General features: G+C 41.2%; 1 protein-coding gene across 6 annotated transcripts in view; it reads left to right on the top strand.

The window, feature by feature from the left end:
* Positions 1-13,268: 13,268 nt before the first annotated feature.
* The window catches only part of PTPN13 (protein tyrosine phosphatase non-receptor type 13), a 133,423-nt gene continuing 124,575 nt past the window's right edge, over positions 13,269-22,116 (top strand). For 4 of the 6 annotated variants that reach the window (XM_061992967.1, XM_061992966.1, XM_061992964.1 and 1 more), the window contains exon 1: positions 13,832-13,872. In XM_061992967.1, coding sequence (XP_061848951.1) covers positions 13,866-13,872 — 7 coding nt within the window. In that variant the 5' untranslated portion in view covers positions 13,832-13,865. Of the gene's footprint in view, positions 13,349-13,508; positions 13,660-13,831; positions 13,873-22,116 lie in introns of those variants that run through there. The other 2 variants (XM_061992965.1, XM_061992969.1) reach the window with 2 other exon arrangements.

Raw genomic sequence — 22,116 nt, 5'->3', positions numbered from 1 at the left:
TAATAACAGATTTTCTAGGTATAAAATAAAGTGAATGCTGCATCATTGCTGAAAGCAACTCCCAGCTAGAGCAGGATAGCAAAGAGATTGATGAGCCAGTGGGTGGAAAAATATACCATGTTTCAAGTCAAAGTGTTGAATAAGTCCACAGAGCATTACCAACGCAGGAGTGGCAAGTTTTAATTGGGCACAGAAAAGACTAAGTAACCAACCAAGAATGAAGTCATCTCTTCCCCACTCCTGGAGCAAGAGTGTGGTCATGCCACTCAGTTCTCACCTCCTTGAATCCAGAAATTCTTAGGACAGCTGTAAGAAATGAGTGCATATACAGGACTGTCAGGACAAAGTCTAAGCGCAAGATAACATCAGACACCAAGACAGGAAACCACCATGTGCTACTGCAAAGATACATTTGTTTCTTAAGTTCCAAAACCAGGTCACATTCTCACTGCATGTGGGATGTCAATTATGAGTTAGTTCTCTCCAGTGAAGCCTCCTGTACCACGTGAATTTATTCCATGAAAGAAAACTGCAGGTGCAGTGATATAACAGAAAATCCCTGCTCTGGATTGGGATGGGTCAAAAGGAAGTTAATGTCTACAACTGTCTGAGGCTGGGGCCAGTGGGAAGGTTTTGGGTTCTTTGACAATGGATCCTTCCTTGGGAACTACAGCTTGATAGGACAGGATGGGATTCATCTCTCCTGTAACGGCACTTGAATATTTGGGAATAGACTAGCAAACTTAATAAAGAGATTTTTAAGGGACTTGGGGAGTCGGGGAAGAAGAAAAATAGAAAAAGCTGTCCCCTCTAGCTGGGAAACAGGGCAGGACAGGGAAAGCAATGATAAGTGCCCTTCATCTGCACACTGGGCTGAGATATAGAAGGCTGACCACCCTGAGGAAGAGCCAAACCCGGGAGGAAGCTCCTGCAGCCATCCAGGGAAACCTGTGTGTTTGAGTAAGCCCCTGTGCTGACTCTACACCAATGCACGCAGCCTGGGGAATAAGCAGGAGGAACTGGAGATGTGGGTGCGAATGCGGGGCTACAACCTCATGGCAGTCACAGAGACATGGTGGGACAGCTGCCATGACTGGAGCACAGCCATGGAGGGTTAGGTATTGTTCAGGAAACACAGACTGACAAGGCGTAAAGGCGGAGTTGCTCTCTATGTGAGAGAGCAATTAATGTGTACTGAACTGTGCCTGGGTGGGGATGAGGAGCGGGTAGAGTGCTTATGAGTAAAAATTAATGGGCAGGGCAAGGCAGGTGATATTGTTGTAGGAGTTTGCTACAGGCCACCTGATCAGGAGGAGGATGTGGATGAGGCCTTCTATGAACAGCTGAGAGCTGCCTCACGATCACAGTCCCTGGTCCTCATGGGGGACTTCAACCACCCTGATATGTCCTGGGATAGCCACACAGCCAAGCACACACAGTCCAGGAGGTTCCTACAGATTGCTGATGACAACTTCCTGTAGCAGGTGATCTAAGAACCAACAAGAAGGGGTGTGCTGTTGGACCTGGTACTGATGAATAAGGAGGGCCTGGTTGGGGATGTGAAGGTTGGAGGCAACCTCGGCTGCAGTGACCATGAGATGGTAGAGTTCAAGATCCTGTGTGGAAGAGGCAGAACAAAAAGCAGGACCATGACCCTGGATTTCAGGCAAGCCGGCTTTGGCTCTTCAAAGATCTACTTGGATGGATCTCATGGGGTATGATTCTAGAAAATAGAAGTGTCCATGAGAGCTGGTCAGTCTTCAAGCACCACTTCCTCCAAGCCCAGGATCAGTATGTCCCAATGCACAAGAAAGGAGGAAAAGGAGGTAGGAGGCCTCCATGGATGAGCAAGGATTTTCTGGGGCAACTCAGGCAGAAAGCAGCCATCTATGAGAGGTGGAAACAGGGGCTGGCTTCTTGGGAAGAGTAGAGGAACATTGCCAGGGCATGCAGGGGTGCAACTAGGAAGGCTAGAGCCCTTCTAGAATTAAATTTAGCCAGGGAAGTTAAGGACAGTAATAAGGTAATTTCAAGTACATAAGCAGCAGAAGGATGGCAAGGGGGAATGTGGGCCTGCTGCTAAACACTGAGAGTGCCCTGTTGTCTGAGGATGCAGAGAAGGCCAAACTACTGAATGCCTTCTTTGCTTTATGGCCAGTCTTTATGGCCAAGGCCGGCCCTCAGAAAGCCCAGTCCGGCAAAGATAACGGGATGCCCAGGGCAGCAGAGGACTTGCCCTGGGTGGAAGAGGTTAAAGACTTGTTGGCCAAGCTTTAGGATCATAAGTCTATGGGTCCTGATGGGATGCATCCAAGAGTGCTGAGGGAGCTCGCTGATGTGATTGCTAAGCCTCTCTCCATCATTTTTAAACAATTGTGGAGGACAGGCAAGGTGCCTGAGGACTGGAGAAAGGCCAGTGTCACTCCAGTCTTCAAAAAGGGCGGGAAGGACGACCCAGGAAACTACAGGCCGGTCAGCCTCACTTCCATCCCTGAAAAGGTGATGGAACAACTGATCCTGAATGTTATCCCTGAACATATGTGAGATAAGATGGTTATCAGGGGGAGTCAACCTGGCTTCACCAAGGGGAAATCCTGCTTGACCAATCTGATAGCCTTCTATGAGTGCATAACCAGCTGGCTAGATGAGGGGAGAGCAGCGGATGTCGTCTATCTTGACTTCAGCAAGGTGTTTGACACTGTCTCCCATAACATCCTCATCAGAAAGCTCAGGCAATGTGGATTGGATGAGTGGAGAGTGAGGTGGATTGAGAGCTGGCAGAATGACAGAGCCCAGAGGGTGGTGATCAATGGCACAGAATCGAGTTGGAGGCCTGTGGCTAGGGGAGTTCCATAGGGATCGGTTCTGGGGCCAGTCTTGTTCAACATCTTCATCAACAACCTGGATGTGGGGACAGAGTGTACCCTTAGTAAGTTTGCTGATGACAACAAACTGGGAGGACTGGCTGATTCCCCAGAAGGCTATGCTGCCAATCAGCGCGATCTCGACCGGCTTGAGAGCTGGGCACATAGGAACCTCATGAGGTTCAACAAGGACAAGTGCAGAGTCCTGCATCTAGAAAGGAACAACCCCACGCAGCAGTACAGGATGGGTGTCAAACTGCTGAAGAGCAGCTCTGCGGAGAGAGACTTGGTAGTCATGATTGATAATTAAACTAAACATGAACCAGCAATATGCCCTCATGGCCAAGAAGGCTAATGGCATCCTGGGATGCATCAAGAAGAGTGTGGCCAGCAGGTCAAGGGAGGTTCTTCTCCCCCTCTATTCTGCCCTGGTGAGGCCTCATCTGGAGTACTGTGTCCAGTTCTGGGCTCTTCAGCTCAAGAGGAACAGAGAACTTCTGGAGAGAGTCCAGCGCAGGGCCACCAAGATGATCAGGGGACTGGAACATCTTTCATATGAGGAAATGCTGCAGGAACTGGGGCTATTTAGTCTAGAAAAGAGAAGACTGAGGGGGGATCTTATTAACATTTATAAATATCAAAGGGTGGGTGTCAGGAGGTTGGGGCATCCCTTTTTTCTATAGTAGCTAGCAACAGGACAAGGGGTAATGGGATGAAGCTGGAACAAAAAAACAATTTTACCGTGAGGGTGACAGAACAGTGGAACAGGTTGCCCAGAGAGGTTGTGGAGTCTCCTTCCTTGGAGGTCTTCAAGACCCACCTGGACATGTTCCTATGCGACCTGATCTAGGTGAACCTGCTTCTGCAACTTGTCAGGCTCACTTACACAAAACACACTGCTTGTATTGGTATAAGGCAGCCATACCAGCAATGAATATACATCTTAATGTCTATTTTTAAGACACTAATATATTTCCCCAGGAACTGAGAAAAGGTAAGTTCTTAAAATTTTCAGTGATCTCCAGATAAATTAACTTCCCATAATTCAAATTTTTACTCTCACTCTTACATAGCCTAAAAAATGTGATTCTTCTCCTATGGTTATTTCATATACAGCTATGCAGCAATGACAAGTGTATTCATATTACAAAAATAAATGAAAAAGGTATTCTTTCATATTTTGTTTCCCAATTGTGCATAACTTATGATTACAATTGCTTGTTTAAATCTCTGCCTGACAAGTGTTGGAAACAATGGTTCTATTTAAAAGTTGTAAAGGAAATAATTGACACCAAATAGTTTCCTGTAAAACAAAAGAGACTTTTCCCCAAACACATCCAGCCAAGAGTCTGAGCCCGCATCAGTTCTAATAGTACAAGCTAAATCCCCTTATCTTAAGCTTTGTTTTAAATGGTCACACAAACCAGGTAAGTTAATTATAGACTTGGTCATGCTACATTTGAGTGCATTCTCCTGATTTTTGTTTCTTTTTCAAAATGGGAGATTAACAGAGAGTGCTAGACACTCTATTAATTTTCTTCCACTTCATTTTTTTATTCCTTTTTCTTTCTAATAGTTACAAGAAAGCTGGCCAATTTTGCCTTTGTCTATGAGGCTTCTAAGTTTTTTAATTATAATGACTCCCTCAAACCTGAAAAGTATTAGCATTTTCCAGATTGCTAGGCAAATTCTGTTTAATGAGAAAGCCACACAGAATTGCAGCTATGTCTGGATTAGGCATCTTCAATTTTCCCAGTTCATCCCTGGCTGAATCACAATCTTGTCACACAGAAGGACATTCTTATTTGGTTTTGGACGGGAGCTCTTAAAGTCATGACAGCTCACACCTTACTTGTACTGATTGCAGACCCTTCGTGACTCTGCTGTCTCCCACATAGCTATGGAGCTCAGGTTCTCCAAAATCTTGGTGCAGGCTCTCTTGAAGACCATTGTCTATTGATAGTTTGTAGAAGGGTAGAGAGTTTCCCTATTAAAGAAGAACATACATGCCAATAGTTTTCTCTGTAAATAATGGCAGGTTTCTGCTTCTGACTTCAGACAGACCTATTATGATACGTACCACAAGGGACTATGTGTTATTTGTAGTTGTGCAACATTATAAGAGCACTCCATTAATGATGACCTATATATATCTTTTTTCTCCAGCTTTAACTGGTAATGTGATTATGATTTGCTGTTATGGCATGCTGTACAATTTGAACATACCCCTTTGACATATTTTGCATTATGGTAAGTGTGTCTTCCCTGGAGCATTATTATTTCCTATTGCCATGCAATGAGATAAATTACAGAGAGATGTGGACAACACAGTCAAACTCTAGCACAAGAAATTGAGAGAATTTATGCATTTTCTGCTTAAATGGGAATTAAACATATTTAAAAGCTTTTTAGAGGACTATTATTTTAGAATGAGACTATTACATGCACCAGTGGTAATGAACAACAGATAATATCTCACTGGTGGCTCTGTTTTGTCATGACTGAAATGTCATGGCACAGATTTTGCTGTCCAGACACATAGCAGACACCTGAATTAGTAGACTTTCCAATTCCTGACTCTACATCTGGAGGCAGAGATGTGCCTGCCTCCAGAGCTGCTGTGAATTTGGCAGACAAACACTGTGCCTCAAGCCTCCTTACTAAATAAGAGTCTGTCTGACAGCTCCCTGACATACTCCTCAGCCTGTTGCACCAACCCACGCTCTGACCCCTGTGACACAGCTCTGCTCTCGTCACAGGCTTTACACTCAGGCCTCCCATGCACATCTCTCTCCACAGCCACCCAGCGCACCATCAGCTCAGCCCCAGCAACTCAAATTCCAGCTAAGTGCTCTTATCTTTGCAATGTGTATCCAGTTCATCAGCTACATATTTAGCCCCAGCAGCTTCTGCTTTCAATCGTCAGTCCTTATGTGGGGAGAAGAGCAGGCTGAAGGGGCAGCTAAGGCCTGAATTCTCCTTAACTGTTCAGGGTGTATGTGCTACCTCAGGTGAATGATACAGGAACACTAGGTGGTTTTGTTGGTGTACAACTTCTGTCTCTGTTCACTGATGACATAGTACCATAGACTGCTGTTGTTCACTTAGGGAGGATGTATAATGTGCCTGCAAATGTAACAATGCCACAAAAAGCAATGCACTACCACAGGCTGTTGCATAGATCCGCTCTGTATTGCTCTTGCTCCTGTTAATGGATTCAGTCATCATTGCATGGTTAATAAAAATGACTGACTGCAATTGACATAATCAGATGCATTCCATGACTGCAATGTTGTTAGAGTGTAATTAGTCATGTGATAAGTATACATGCTACATTTTCTGCTTGGGTTCTTGCTTGGGATTCTTAAAAATAAAAGCTGCCAAACAAAGACAATGAGATACAGTTTCTTTGATTTTCAGGTGGCACAGCTAAACTAGTTTAAGTAGTGTCAAGCCAAAGAGATTCAACCTCAGAACAATGGAAATTACTCAAAAGACCAGAACACTCTTAAGAGTCTGGCTGCACTTGTACACACTAAATTCTGTTTTTCAAATGTACCCTGAAATGCTCCTTCTGTGCAATGCCCTATAATTTCTATATGCTGAGTAATGATTTTATTTAAAAGCATAAACTGGTGGTTCCACCATAAGGAAGTTTTTCAAAGAAGTCCTTTGAAATTTAAATAAGATAGACCTAACAATCTCCACAGTTGCAAGGAGAAAAGGGCATGTTTTAAATACAAAATAGTGCAGGATATATTATACAACATAGTGAAGTGAAAACAGATCAGTAATTATTGCTATGCATAGCCAGAAGAAAACCTTCCAGAGAATAAGCAAGAGTGATTCCTTCTGGAATCATTTCTGTATGAAGAGTGCAGGACTGGAAGTCAAAACTTTGCATTATGTTTCCTATGTAACCCTGAACATATCAGATCATGCCTCAAATTTTCCTTCTTTGAAATGTGAATAATATTACCTTTCCATATGTGTTTTGAGATTCAATGTATCAGTATAGCAGCCTGCTTTGAAAGCTTCAAAAGGCAGGAGTTATAGATGTCAAAACACTATCAGGCATAGAATGACACATGAAAATATATAATTGTGATTACAAAGGCAGAATTGAAAATTAGGCACTTCATCAAAACCCAAATTGTCAAGTGTTCCCTTTATAAGGATTAAACAATGACCTGGCTTTTAGAAGTGAGAAACTTTTTAAACTGTTTTCCTATTGCAAACTGCTTTCTGTCTCTGCTTGTTCTAAAAGTAATATATGTCTAAGGGATACTAGAATTTCCCTTTGGGACTAATGACTGTCATAAATTCTGTTAAGACTTTCAGTTGTGGAAATATATTGTACAATATTAAGATAAAAAAGACTGCTCAACATATTCATCTTCATACTTCAAAAATAATTTCCAGTTAACAAAGCAGTAAAACAGGAGAAAAGCAATGTGGATAGCTAAACAGAAGTAGGAAACAAGAGTGGAAAAATTACTTAGAATTATATTAATCAATAAAATTATTTTAATAACCAAAGTAAATGTGAAACTTGTACAGTTCATGTGCAATTTTCACAGAAGTTAGCTGGAGTGGCTGGCACTGAAGATAAAGATAAAAAAGATAAGGATTTCACTGAAGATAAAATGCAGCAGAATAGTGAATGCAGCAGAATACTCTGTGTGAGTTACTCTCTTCCTCAAAAGGAAGTATTTTTCTTATTTTTTAAAGACTTAAAGATTTAAAATCCCTGAGAGAAAAACCAATTAGTTATGTGAGTAGAAATTTAAATTACAGAATTTTATAGAGTAAAGGAAACAATAATTGTCCCCTATAGAATCAGATTATAGTCTGATTCTGTTACATCAATGTAAATCTGGAGTAATTCCACAGATTTCAGTGTAATTACTCTGGATTTACTCTGGTGGAACTTATGTAGAGAATGATATTCTTAAGAGATTTACAGACAGATAGAAGAGATTTTGTCAACTGTGAAAAGAAAATCTAGCACCATTAAAGGAAATACAGTAGTTCTAAAGCATTAGATCTATTTTCTTTATTTTGTTTTCTCTTTATTCTTCAATAGTTCTTTCAGAAATTTTGACAGGGATTTTTCCATATTCCTGTGATTCTAGCACTCCATTTCCCTGGAGTCTATCTTCAGATTTTTTTTACAGTTGCTTCAAAACATTTAATGATTCAACAGACATGTTTGCATCAGTGTCTCTTACTTTTATCTCTTCATCCATGGATATTTTTCATCTTTACCAAGATATTTCATCACCTCTAATGTCAGCCATCCCTTTATGTATGCTTTGCTGCTACTAAAAAATGCAGTTACACAGGTTTTATCCCTTAATATGTGTCACTGGAAATCCAAAAAGCATAAAGAAAATACTAAGCACAATTTTGAGAACCACAGTGTTTGTCACACTGTTGCTACAAGCTGAGTGACTGTTTTCAATGACAGAAACTGAAAAAATTTTCTTGAGTGTCAACAATCAGTGGTAAAAAAGTTCTGGCAAGAAAGCTGGGTTCTGATAACTTGGTTTGTATTTGTTTTATTGTTTTTGCTACCTTCTAACGAAAAGTACTACAATAAATATATTCAGTTCACATCCTTTCAAATTAATTTTCAGATCACACATCTGCACATGCAAATATTCACCCATCAAAAGTAGCAAAATTGTGCAATCCTTAAGGATTAATATAAAAAACTTCATTTCTGGTCATTTTTATTACCTTAGAAAAGTGAGATTTGATTAAGGTGAAAAATTTATGTGAGCAACCCTAGCTCTGGAAGTGTAATAAAATAGTGCATGAACTGTAAATGCTGGATCTGTATGTTAGTTTGCCTGCTTACTGAAACCATCATTGTGCATCTTTCATTGCATGATATTAAAAACAGAATCCAAGGATGACCCACAAATTATAGTTGACCAGGAGATAAGCAGAATTTCTTGTTTACATAAGTACTGAAGATCCCTGTAAAATACAAAGCTGTAATTTGTACAAGCCAGAGTCTTCTCTGTTTAAGGGAACTATGAAGCTCTTACCACATTCAGTAAAAGTTGCATTAGCACTTGCACATGGGATGATGCTAAGTTGCATTGCAGCAGTGGAGGAATGAATTCATTGAAGGTAAACACAATGCTTTCTAATGTTGGTGAGCTAAAACAAAAGAATATTCAAAATCTGAATTGTCTGTCTGGCCTTTAAAATTTGGTCAGCCAAGAGTTATCTGTTACGGAATTACAGAAACACTAGGAAGAAAAAACTCTTCCCTGTATGTGCCCCCACCCCCAACTTGTCTAGACTTCAGTCTGTCACTCCACAGATTCTAGCTACTGTGAGAGCCTTTTCTTCAAACAGGCTGTAGTCTGGGACAGTCTTTGTGAGTTTCTCAGCCTCAGCAACCCTTCATCTCATTTCAAATCTCAAATAAAAACAACTCCTTTTCTCCTACTCTTCCTATACATTTCAATATCTGTCTTCTGCTGCTCTGATTTAACTCTCAACTGTAACACTCCCAAACAAAAACTTCACTAAGATAGACTCCAAAGTTAAATTGTAGAAAGGACTTGTTTGAACAAGTAGTGTCTGTCTGGGCAAGATTGTTTTCTACTGTGTATTTATTACTATTTCAACCAGTCTAGTTTTAAGAATCTAAAGCTAATTAGCTTCTGTAAGTTGGATTTTCTTGAGGATTATCCTCAAGAGCTATAAATCTTAGTGTAGGAAACACTTTCCTAGAAAAATCTCCCTTTTTTCTGTTTTACTTGATACATGTGTAATTATACTCCCAATTACATTTTATGCAACTGTACCAATAGGGTAAACAAGCACATCTTAAAACTCATTGGCATTAGCTTACCAGATAGGTTTCACTGCAGATGAGGCATAAAAAAATACTCCCTCTCACTGGCATTCAGCCTCATCAAATGTTTGTAAGCAATGCTATACTTGTCCCTTGGTTGTCATTTAACCAATGAATATAAAATACCTCAGGGATCAGTGAATCAAGCTGCTAAACTTCAGACACCACTTATTGTGTACTTTTTGAAAAGAAGGTATCCATTTGGGTACCAAAACTGGCAGATGCCCAAAATTAATTGTCACTTCTTTGCTGCTTTTTTCTGAGCAATCATTGTCATTCCCTTAGGATCTGTTAGATCATGTAAGGAAAACAACTAATACCCTAATACAGTCTGACTTAAAAAGGTGCTTTGCGAGCCAAGAACTTGTGTGTGCATAGCCACCACTCCTAAGTCTCTCTGCAGAGCTGATGTCAACCCCCAGCCTGTACTGGTGCATGGAGTTGTTTCTCCTCAGTTATAGGATTCTGTGCTTGTCCTTGTTGAACCTCATGAGGTTTCTCTCTACCCAACTCTCAAGCCCATTGAGACCTTGCTGAAGGCACAGCCTTCTGGTGAATCATCCAGTCTTCCCAGTTTGGCCTCATTAGCAAATTTGCTAAGGGTACACTCTTTGTCCCCTCATCCAGGTCATTGAAGATGTTGACTGGCCCTAGAACCAATCCCTGTGGAATCCACTGGCCACAGGCCTCCAACTTGGTTCTGTACCATTGATCACCATTCTCTGGGCTCTGTCATTCAGACAGCTCTCAATCCATCTCTCTGTCCACTCATCCAATCCACATTGCCTGAGCTTTCTGATGAGGATGTTATGGGAGACAGTGTCGAAAGCCCTGATGAAGTCAAGGTAGATGACATCCGCCGCTCTCCTCTCATCTAGCCAGCCAGTCATGCCCTCATAGAAGGCTATCAGGTTGGCCAAGCAGGATTTCCCCTTGGAGAATCCGTGTTGAGTCCCCATTATGTTAGGCTTTTTTATTTTTTTCTTGTATGTTTTTCCTTAGTTGCAAATTTTGAGTAGTCAGGCTTAGTCTTCCTCTAAACTTACATGTACACTGCAGCATGGCACACAATTTTTGATTTCTCAGTTACCCATATGAATAAGCCTAAGTGAGGTTTCTAGTTTATACACAGGTATTGTCCTAATATGCAGTCAAGGTATGGCCAGACATGCATCCCAAACCAGGAACTTGGAGGTGCTCTTGAATCCCCCAGTTTAGACAAAGGCACACCTCTTCATTGAGGAAGATTCAATAAGAACAGTAGATAATGTAATTTGGCGCTTTCTTTTCCCCCCTACACAAAGTTGTCCTACTCTAAGCAAAAGTTGTGAGGAAATGAAGCAAGATTTTGATGGTAGAGTAACTGGAGATATTTATTTACCAGACACTCTCTGCAGAGGAGAATGTAAAGTTTTTAAGTGTGGTTAGCATAGAATCTTCCTCTGAACAGCTAAGGAAAAAGTCACTCAGGAATCTATTATGTAGTGGCATATCAGTCGTTGTAGTAAATATACATTGTGTTCACAATGAATGGACACGTTGACAAATGAAAGTTTATTTTTCACTGATCCTAAGCTCCAAGTTTCTTTGTTGAAGATATTTAATTTAAATAAAAATAAAATAGTCTAATGAGATGATTGTTAAGGCATTCATATATATTTACAAGGATAAGGAAAATGCGGTCCCAAACAGATGCTCATTAGTAGAATGAAGAACAAGGAACTAAATCTTCTTTAGAGGAAAGTAAGTTACAATCAAATTTTCAGTCTTTTAAGAGAGATAACTTTTTGGGCAGAAGACTTCTACATTCAGAGGTATATTCTAGTACAATAAGACATTATTGCTTATTATCTAGGTTGAGTTTTTATATATCTCTAAGTCTTGTTTTACTCTTTCTATTTGATTTAATAATGTATCTTTGAAAAAACCCCAATTTTTCTACACCCGTGTGCCCCATCTTCAAATACAGTAAAAAAACAGAATATATAGTAACATTGGTTACAGCAAACATAAATTGACATGAGACATGGAAGCAGAGTTTTACGATAAAATCTACTACATATCATCAACATCCATTTAAAAGAAAATAAAAATCTTATTTCAGTAAGACACCAATCTGTAGAAAGAGGAGGTGAGCCCTTGTCATGCAATGTATAAATATATAGAGACAAAATAAGGTCTTGTTGCAAATGCAGATAGCAATATATTAACCTCATAGAATCACAGAATGGTAGGGGTTTGAAGGGACCTTGAAATTTAAGTAGTTACCAACTTAAGGAACTTGTATTACAAGAAAATAATATTTAAATTATATAACTAATGACATCTCAGATTACTGTAGCCTCTTAAAATGTTAATTAATTTCACTACTCATCTTTATTTTTGTTATGACTTACACAAAGTCACTAACACTATTACTTACAGCAGACTCACTTTCATGTTGAGTCCTTAAAATACTTTTGTTAGTACAAAGGAATTGGTATTTAGTTATGAAACAGTTACAGTCAAACATTTTTTATTTATTCTAAAGCAACTACTTTCACAACATTTTTTTTTGTGTTTTTAAAAAATATAAACTAGAGTCTAGATTCTTCTAGACTATCATTCTGAAAAAGTTCATTTTCACATAGCCTGAATTTGGGGTCACATGTGTGGTCACAGTGTTCTTAGCAAGTAAAAGTATTTTTCCTGCACTGTGACTATTTCCTTCCACAATTTGTCACCACAGAGGTGGGAGATGGTGCTGAAGGCCCAGAGGAACTCGCTCACCAAGCACTAACCGCATGGCACAAGTGATGTGCCATGATCGGTGGGTTCCCGCAGTGGGACTCACATGCAGTAGAAAAAGATGCCCTTATTTTTTAAAAACCCAAAACTTCGCACCTAGCCAAGTAGACTTTTTTCCTTACCACAATTTGTCTGACAGGTTAAAAATAGTCGGCTGGTTTTGAAACCTTTGCCTTTGGCATTTGTACAACTTTTTTTTTTTCTATGTTTTTTTTTTTTCCCACTAAAGAATGTAGCAATGGTTTGGCTACTGATGGAAAATTAAACTCCTATTCACTGATGGCTCCCCTCCTGGCTTCCCCATCCCTTCAGTACCCTCAGGGACAGGTAGAAACTAGGACTTCTGGAATAAAGGACCGAGACTGACAGTTTATGTGTCAAGGACTGGGAGTAGCCAGATCATCTCTGAAAAAAAACCCGCCTTTCAGGCAGGAACAGGTTGCCGTTATCAGCCCTGTAGTTTATTCCCAAGAAAGCCAATTCTCAAGTTACCTTCCATCTCAGGCCGGACGCTGAGGGCGCGAAGGGGCCGAGATCGGGGCCGGGCGGAGTGCTTGCGGCGGTAAGGGGCCGGGGCCCGACGCTGAGGGAGAAGGCAAGACCGGGCCTGTGTCAGCAGCTTCCCTGCCGCCTCGGGGGCGTAAGGGAGGGAGCGGCTGTCGGGGGCGGAGGGCGGCTACGCAGCCACCTCCCCGTGCTGCTCACGGCCGTGAGGTGGAGCGGAGGGCGGCTACGCAGCCGCCTCCCCGTGCTGCTCGCGGCCGTGAGGTGGAGCGGAAGGCAGAGTGAGGGCCGGGCCGGCGGCGCCGCGGGGTCCGCGGTGGGTACGCGCGCCCGCTAGCCGAGGCGGGGGGCCGGCTGGTGACGGTGGGCCGGCCGTACGCACGCAGAGGGAGGGAAAGAGGGAGCCGCGGGGCGGGAAGCGCCGTCACTCCCGCCCTCTCCGTGCCGTGCGGTAGAGAAGCGCGGGAGCTGGGGAGCAGAGCGGGAGGAGATGCTGCTTCTCTCTGACTCCTTCCCCGCGCTCCTTCGCAGGCGCTGAGCACAACCTTACGCGAGCGCTGCTGCTGGAGAGGGCGAAGCTCCGGTCTCCTCGGCTCCCATGCGCGAACGGCGTCTCTAGACCGGCCGGTAGGTCGGCGGCGGCCTGGGCCGCTCGTCCCAGTGCGCCGGGAAGTCCTTTGCGGCCACTGAGTGGTGGCTCTGAAGGGGGAGGAGGGGGTAGAGTCGCGGCGGCCTTCCCCGAGGGAGTGGTCTGGAGAAGGGACAGCCGCTTGATCGCATGGCCCGTTTGGCGGGACAGCTTAGCTTCCCGCAGGGTGGCAGGACTGCGGGCGATGCCGGGTGAGAGGCAGCTCCTGCGGCGGGGACGCAGGCTGGGGAGGGGAGAGGGCAGGGCAGAGATGGCGGCGGGCTACCGCGGGTTTCGGGCCCCGCGGTAGTGTGCGGGCCGGGTGAAGTATCAGGCCCGCGGCTGTACGGTGCTAGCGCAGGGTGGCAGCCCTGGCCGCGGAGCGTGAGAGCAGGGAAAGAAAGGCCTCACAAAGCGCGGCGGGTGGTGTTTCCCCCCTCCCCAGGCTTCCAGCCCGGGTCGCCTTTGGGGCTGAACTGGGCTTTTAATAACAGCAGTACACGCGTGGGGGGTTGCGTCTGCCGGCGGCGAAGGGCTTGATTTTGTTTATGCAAACCAAACAAAGCAACTCCTCGAACTTCTCAACAGAGGGAAACTTTTTGCCTTGGTAACATTTTTGGAGGAACAGAAATTAAGCGTAAAACTGCTGGCCGGTGATGAGAAATAGCGTAGGTTTCATTGGCTTTTTATCTCCTAGCAATCGACACCTCCGCAGACCGCAGGGTAATCTCTCATATTCTAGATTGTGTCATTCTCTCTAAATTGCATGTTTAAAACAACAAAGGCAGTGACTTCAGAGAGAACTGCCAGGAGCTGCTCTGTACCCCTCCTTTTTATTGGGGAAGCATTTGGGAACCGGTTTGGTTTTGTAGGTGGGATCTGAAGCAAATGTAGCACATGAAAACTGTAAGGTTGATTGCATGTAATCTGTGTCTAGCCATCTTATTAAGGTGTGAGTTTTGGAGAAGGTAGTATGAAAGCCTTTGCATGGGGAACTAGCTGTGATCAGTTCATGAAACTTTTTCAGTGGGAAGATAATGTGTTTTATGAAACTGTACAGTGAAACAGGATCAGAATATGCAGACTTTCTCCTGGGTGCTGAACCTTGCGTGAGAAAGCTGTCATTGAATACGTGTGTTCCTAGGTCTCTTGCCTGCCAAGCCATTCACTTGTGCTCAAGATAGTGATGACATTTAATATCTGAAACAATGACTCCAGAGCTGCATTCTGTGTTCAAATTATGCATCAGGCCTCTAACTGATACTCTGCCTATGCAAGTCTGTCTTTGGATGACCAGAAGTATGTTTTAAAGACATTTCTGCAAGAGTTTGAATCAACCAGGATACAGATACAAATAGGAAAAAAAAAAATAGTTCTTGTGCAAGGAAATACTGGTGAGGAAAGAGTACATCTAGTCTTAGAATCTTTTGATAGAGCAATTACAACCAAATTTGTTACCACTTCTAGAGCTATCAAATATATCTATCTGTTCAGCTTTCATATTGGACAAGTATATTTCATCTGAAGTGTCTTTTTTATCTGCCAACATGCATTTCTTTCTATAAACAGTTTTTAAATGTAAGCAGTAATTTAAGGAAAGAATAGAATGACAGCAAGAGACTGTAGAAAAACAGTCTAACTTTTAAAGATATTTTATCACTTGCTTTTAACCTAACAATCCTATCTGATGACTGGAAAAGCACAGAATGTGTTTTTGTCCTATAATGGGACTGGTTTTTTTTCTTATGCTATTGCATGATAAAGAAATTAATCCTTCAGTAGATTAGGGTTTTTACTGATTTTGTTTCCTACTCAGGCTGTGATTGATTTATTTTTTTAAGTTAAAGGTGCAGTAAAAGTAAATACTTTTTAATATACCAGATGTGAAAGAGGACAGACTGTATCACAGGCTGTTGTTATCACAGCTTAATTTTTAATACTTTCATACTGAGACTACTGAGTGGAGTTGGAGGCTATGAGAGCCACAGACTAGAGAACACTTGAGTAGATATAAGAGCTTGTGTGAAAGGAGATGTTTGTGGGAGAAGGATGGGCTAAATGTTAAAGGTTGAGTGCACAGCTCATATTTTTCACCTGGTGTATAGAGAGGATGGGATCCAGTAGTCTTCACAAGCCTTTGAGAGTGAAAGTGGGCTGTGATGTGTATGAGTAGTAAATAACCACTGTAACTGGTCGTCTTGAGCTTCTGACAGCTTGTGCATGGTATTGTCATTTTGGATGCCTCAAAGGGAAATAGTGAAGAAGCCTAGAAAAGGAAAGAGTCTGCATTCCTGCAGGTGGACAGTTACAGAGGCATAAATGATGCACATGCTTGTTCCAGTAGGAAGGAAGGTGGGTACGTTTCTTTGTTTTTACCCTATATGGTGGGATTTTTTCAGCCATATGGTTCTTATAGAGTAAGTATCACAGTAAAGGATTGCAAGTTAAAATGCAGGCTTTTATCTCCGTACTTTTCAAAGCAAATATCTTCCCCTATACATGTGGAACAGAAATTATTTCTCACATAGCTATTTTCTCCCAACTGAATGCAGTTATGAACAACAATAATTAGAAGTTGTACAGTACAATAAATCTTCAAAGTGCCTTCAAATCTTAATCAGCAAACCTTTAATAGCATGCTGTTCCTGCAAGAGAGGTAAGTAGTTAGATAAAATGAGACTGGACAGATTCTTAAATGGAGTGTATTGTTGAAGTGCCAGGACAAAGCTACTCTATATCATTGAAGTCTCTGAATACTGCTATACGCTAAATAGCTTCAAATATTTAGATGTTGAAATATATGACAATATGGCCCAGAGGGCCTGGTTAATATAGTCATCCTATTGTTCCAAGTCATCCACAGTTAAGGAGACTTTACACTCAAGAGTCTCTCTAGTGGCTGTCCCAGAGCACCTGTCAAGACTTATTAACTTGAACACGAGTACAATCATCTCTTTAAGGGGAATGATTTTCTTTTGAAGAGCTTTCCAGTTTACTCATATGACAAGCCTAGAACCTTTAGTACGCTGATGATATTGTTAAAACTCCATGTGATTTTGCCAGGAATCTGTGAAACCTAAAACCATATTTAGTATTGATCTGGCTGCTGCATTTTGGACATTTGAGAAGACGTGTTGGTTAGCAGCAAGATGCTCTGTCAGTTACACTTTTGGGTGGATTTTTTTCTGCTTACAGGAAAATCTGGCTGAAATTTTACTCTTTTAAAATGAGTTAGTCAGTGAGACAAAGAAACTGAAAAGCAAGTCCTGGGGTAGTGTGTCATGATGCAGCAAATATTTGTAAGCAGTTGCCCTAAGCTGTTGCTTAGTATGGAACAAGTGTGAATGGAAAGCTATAAATACATGAATAAGTTAATGTTGTATGTCGCCACTTAACTATTAATGAAATCTGTGCATCTGTAAAGAAGGGTGGAACTTCTGAAATAAGTATTTCCCAGCCCCACCTCCTCCTGAAGTGTAGAGAAGGAAACTGGCATTTTCAGATGGGAAGGGCAGAAAAAGACTCTTTAGTGCCATTTTTATTTTGTCCGGGCTTCTCTTTCTCCTGTACCAGTTAAATACCTGGTGAACAACTAGGCGTATTCCTTGTGCATCATTGTCTATTAAAATGCTTTCATAAAAGGCAATGAATTGAGTAGGCTTCCCTAGGACAATGATATGCCTTGTGAATTTTAAATCCAATTGCCAGGATAGAGATCTGCTCCAGTTAGCTTATGAAACTCCTTAGGAAGAATAACAAAGGTGAGAATGCTTTGTTCTTCCTGTTTCATCTATTGTTCTTTATCTTTTGTGTGTAAATGTAATATGCCACAGAAATGTCTCTGAGAGTAGTAAGTCAAGAATTAAAGTAGACCTACTATTAAAACTGCTCATTTTTGATGGCAGATATTTATAGAGGATACTTCAGTTTTGTAGGATATTCAGAGTTACTAAGGATTTGTAGATGACAGCAAAATGTCAGATTTAGGAGCAAGTGTTGTATCAGCTCACTGTTTCTGCTTCAGTCTGTCATTAAATTAGATGAGATGAGGCACTTGGAAAAGAGAGGGAAGCTTCATCTCCTGTGTTGTAGCTAAAGGTAGCATAGGGAGAAGAACTGACTGACCTGAAAATGATGAAAATTTAAGTGTACTACTTTGAAATTGAACACAACCTTATTTATGAACTAATCCAATGCTGTTGAGAAATGATGGCCACTTTTTTTCAATAGACTGTGAGATTAAAAGACTTCCAATATCTGTGTGCTTCTGACATGGTTTTCTGGGTTGTTCTCTCAACTCTGGATAAAGAAATTATTTTTGCTTTGTGAAAATTTTCTTAGCAAAGAACATTTGTTCATGTCTGTGGGAGAGAGATGGAAGGGAACATGCTATAGAGCTTGCTGAAATTTGTGAAAGGATTTAGCGTTTATGTGGTGTTAACATCTGAGTATTTGTATGTTGTATAAGTGCTTGGTTTCAGGCAAATGTGCAGAGAGGTATTTCAGAAGTGAAATATCTGAATTATCTGAGAGAAAAGAGTTGAAAGGCTACTTGGGTGACTTTTTCTTGAACAATGCCATTGTATGTGATTTGTGATGTAGGCTTGAAATTACACAGAATCGCAGAATCTCAAGGGTTGGAATTGATGCTGTTTAATAATAAACACCTCTATTTAACTTTCTCAAGTAAGAGGCTCTTTCCCATCAGACCCTTCCCTGAAATCCAATTTTGTTTGTTGTTTTAATTTGTTGAGGTGAGAAAGATGTTAGCTCATACAAATTCCTTGTGTTTTGACAATAGAATGTGCTTTTCCTCACAGTGAATACTAGACTTCCACTGGATAAATTAGTGGAAATTCCAGATTCTCCTTCGTTTCATATCCAGTATCACAAGAGCAGCAAAAGCTGTTTTGACTACCTCTATGTATGTACGTAAGTGTAGCTTATGCTCTCTAGCTGCCAGATGACAGTAGTCTTCCTAGTAGGTTCCGAGATGTCCTTGAGTATTGAAATCCTACCACCACTGCTGTGTGCTGTGTAAAACTGACGATACTAGTTCACTGTAGTAGCATAGTTATGTCAGTTTATTAGAAATTGTGTCATTCTCTGTGGGCTTTGATGCTATTTCAAAATGGACCTTGAAATGCCTAAAGAGTTGTTAGTGTAGATAATATTTATGGTAAAGTTACATGCTTGGAGATGTAAATTGCTCAGTGTCTCATGTCTACTCTGTAGTCTGTCTTTATTCCTGTAATAGCTAGTGGTGTACACAGGTAGTGGTCAGGCCCTCAAAACCTGTTACAGAGGAAACCCAAGGAATTGAGTGCAAAGGCTTTGTAAGTTATTACTGAGTACAGGCAGAACATGGCTTATCTCATTATCTCAAGGGTTATAGGCACTTTCATTTGCAGTTCTGTGTTTGTGCAAGGGAATTGGTTCCCAGTGATTAATTTTATGTTTCAGATGGGAGTTTTTCCCTTTTCCCTTTTCTGCTAATGGCTTCATGACTGTATATAGTCATTTTAAAAGATAAAATGAGGCATGAAAAAAATGAATATTTTGATCTTTATCCATAGTTAAACTTTTTGTGAATTTTATGTCTAGTTTGATCATCAAAGTTCCAGTACTGTAAAAAATCTTTATGATTTTTCTTCTCTAGTCAAAGGTCAAGTGCAACAGTATATTATTACTGATTTTACCCATTTCTCTCTTTGCATAATGTAATGTTTCAGCAAAGAGAAAAGTTAGGGAAGGGAAAGGGAGCAGATGTTTTGTCTTTTAATATCTTTACTGTAAAAACAGTAAGTGGAATATCCCTTCTTAGATTATGGTTGGTGAAATCATAGCTTCCTTTTTCCAAGTCGGTCCAAACTTGTATTTGCCTATCGTGATTTAACTTGGGAGTTTGAATCTTAGGGAAGCAAATAGTCAATACAGTGGTACGGTTGCTAATTTTATTCTTTACTTTTTCATGTCAATGAGTAACAGCACGTGTGTTACTTTGATAGGCATCTCTGTATACAGTACGGACTGGACAATTCTGTGGTTAATTTCATGTGGGGTTATCTCTTCAGCACCCTAATTAAAGACTAGATGTAACTTCCTTGAATTGTATGTTGTAACAGGTGATAAATACTGTTTTCTCCTTCAGAGGTTTAGTATGTTTCTTTCAAGTGCCTTAGTATGTTTTAAGTATTTTTCAATGATTGAAGTGCAGTCGTTTGTTTTTTCTTCTGAAGCCAATTTGCTTTAATCTTCTGCAAGTCTCAAAATTGGACTTCTTGACATTACTTTGACTTGTAGGAAATAAGGAATTACTGTCTATGTGCATTTATGAATCAGAATTTATTTGTCAGTAAGCTCTCTCTGCGCTTTTCAGTCAAGGTTTTATCATCTCAGATAGGTTTTTAGGAGGAAAGAGATTTTATCCAGCCTTCATAGACTGTCTTTCGGAGTTCATTCTCTGTTCTTAGACCAGTGCCCTGCACTTGAAGGAATTTCTCCTTAACTTCTTGAAGGAGAGCTTCAGAAATGCTTGCAGAAAAAGTCAACTTAATGATTAGTATTACAAATCTTTACAAAGAATAGCAGCAAAAAATGTTAACATATCCAATGAAGCCACTGATCTTTTTTTTTAAAGCCACATAGAGAAAATTTTAATATTTTTCCATAAAGGTAACTTTGATGTTTGTGCATGTTCGTTTGGCATCTGAATTGATACATCCTGAAGAACAATGAGAATATCCCTGCCAACTTCACTGGAAATTTGAGTAAGATGCAAGTGGAATACAAATGCTGTCAGCATCCTTATTGATGTCTATTGTAACATTGCAGTAGATAGTGCCATATGTATTTCTATGTCTGTAAATTAAGAAAATGTGTTCTCTCACAGGAAGAGGAGCTGTGAAATGTTCCACGGCTTGTATCTGAAAAAGGAAGCTAGCTAGAATGTATCTGTACAGCACCTGGAAGACTTTGGCCTAGAAGGCTTAGCTTGTGAAAATAGTATAAGAAAACCAGGATTTTTTGGCAGTGCGCACAGTTTAAAAAAGGACGATGAAGAAAAAAAATAAGGAAGGCAATGGGGAACCCTCAGGAATAAAAGGATGGGCTCATTCAAGGTATGCTGAGACACCCTCAATTCCCTTTCTGGTAAGGTCAATAAACCTGTACTAATGTCCCTATCATCTCATGTACTGGTGATGGAGGCTTCTGTAAGCTGAGATTTCTCTCTGATAAAGGTTGGGATGAGTTTTCAGACCTTCAAACTTCTAAGTACATCGTAGTGGTTGTTCTGGCTTAAGTGCAGCTGACAACAAAGCACCACACGGCCGCTCACTCACCAGCCCCGTAGCCCCACCTTCTGTAGAATGGCAGGGGCCCCAGTGAGATTGGAAGAAAAAAGATACCCAAGGGCCTTGTGGATCAGAGAGCTCACTGCCAGTTATGGCTCCGGGCAAAACAGACTCTACTCAGGAAAGAAAATAAGAGCAGTTTAATCTACTACTAACTAAAAGCAGAACAGACAGAAAGCAAAAAAAGACCAGAGCAAGATGATGAGAAAAATACGACCAGCACTTTTAAGATCTCCTTCCTCCAACCTACCCTTCTACCCAAGCTCAACTCTCTGCTCTCAATATCTCTGCCTTCTCATCAGTGCAGGGGGCAGAGAATGGGAGACACGGCCAGTCCCTCACAGATGGTCTCTGCCGCTTCTCAGAGGAGGAGGACTCCTTCTGTTCTTTCCCTGCTCTAATATGGGGTCTCTCCCACATGATACAGTCCCTAATGAACCTCTCTGGCATGAGTCATTCTTAAGTGCTACAGCTTCTTCTCACAAACTCCTCCAGGGGAGTTCTCTGTGGCAGCACAACTCCAGCTGCATTCTGCTCCAGCGCTGCTCTCTTTCAAAGTCATGGCCTCCTATGGGCACAGTCATCCTTTGCATGGGCTCCTCCACAAGCTGCCAACAGATGTCAGCTTCACCATTTCTCTCTATGGGTTGTAGAGGGGCCGCTGTCATCTTGCCACAGGATACAAGGAGGTCTCTGCTCCAGCACAAATTTTGAATAGCTTAATTTTTCTGTGTGTTCTTTCACTGAAATCTGTTGAATGACCTTAATAAAGAATTTAAAGATTATCTGATTATAAAGATTTACTAGCTGGCAGTGATGAAAGTTTGTTTCATTAGCTGTATAGACTCATTTATTGAGTGGCTTTGCAGTTAGCTTATCACATGTGTGCAACAGCCAAATCAGCCCGGAGCTTTAAGCACATGGCCTAAATGTGCAGAACCGAATTACTGACATAGCTTTGCAAAACTACTTTATGTCAAATCAAAATGTTTGTGCTCGCTATGCTTGTTATAAAATGTTGGTGTTTCAGAAGAGTGTGATACATCAGCTCTGGTGATTTTTTTGGTTTGTGGTGACTGTTTTTTTTCTTGTTTGTTTCCA

Source organism: Colius striatus, chromosome 3 (assembly GCF_028858725.1).
Source record: "Colius striatus isolate bColStr4 chromosome 3, bColStr4.1.hap1, whole genome shotgun sequence".
NCBI classification, from domain to species: Eukaryota; Metazoa; Chordata; class Aves; order Coliiformes; family Coliidae; genus Colius; species Colius striatus.
Note: the sequence above shows the minus strand (reverse complement) of the source record. Positions and strands in the feature narration are given on the sequence as shown.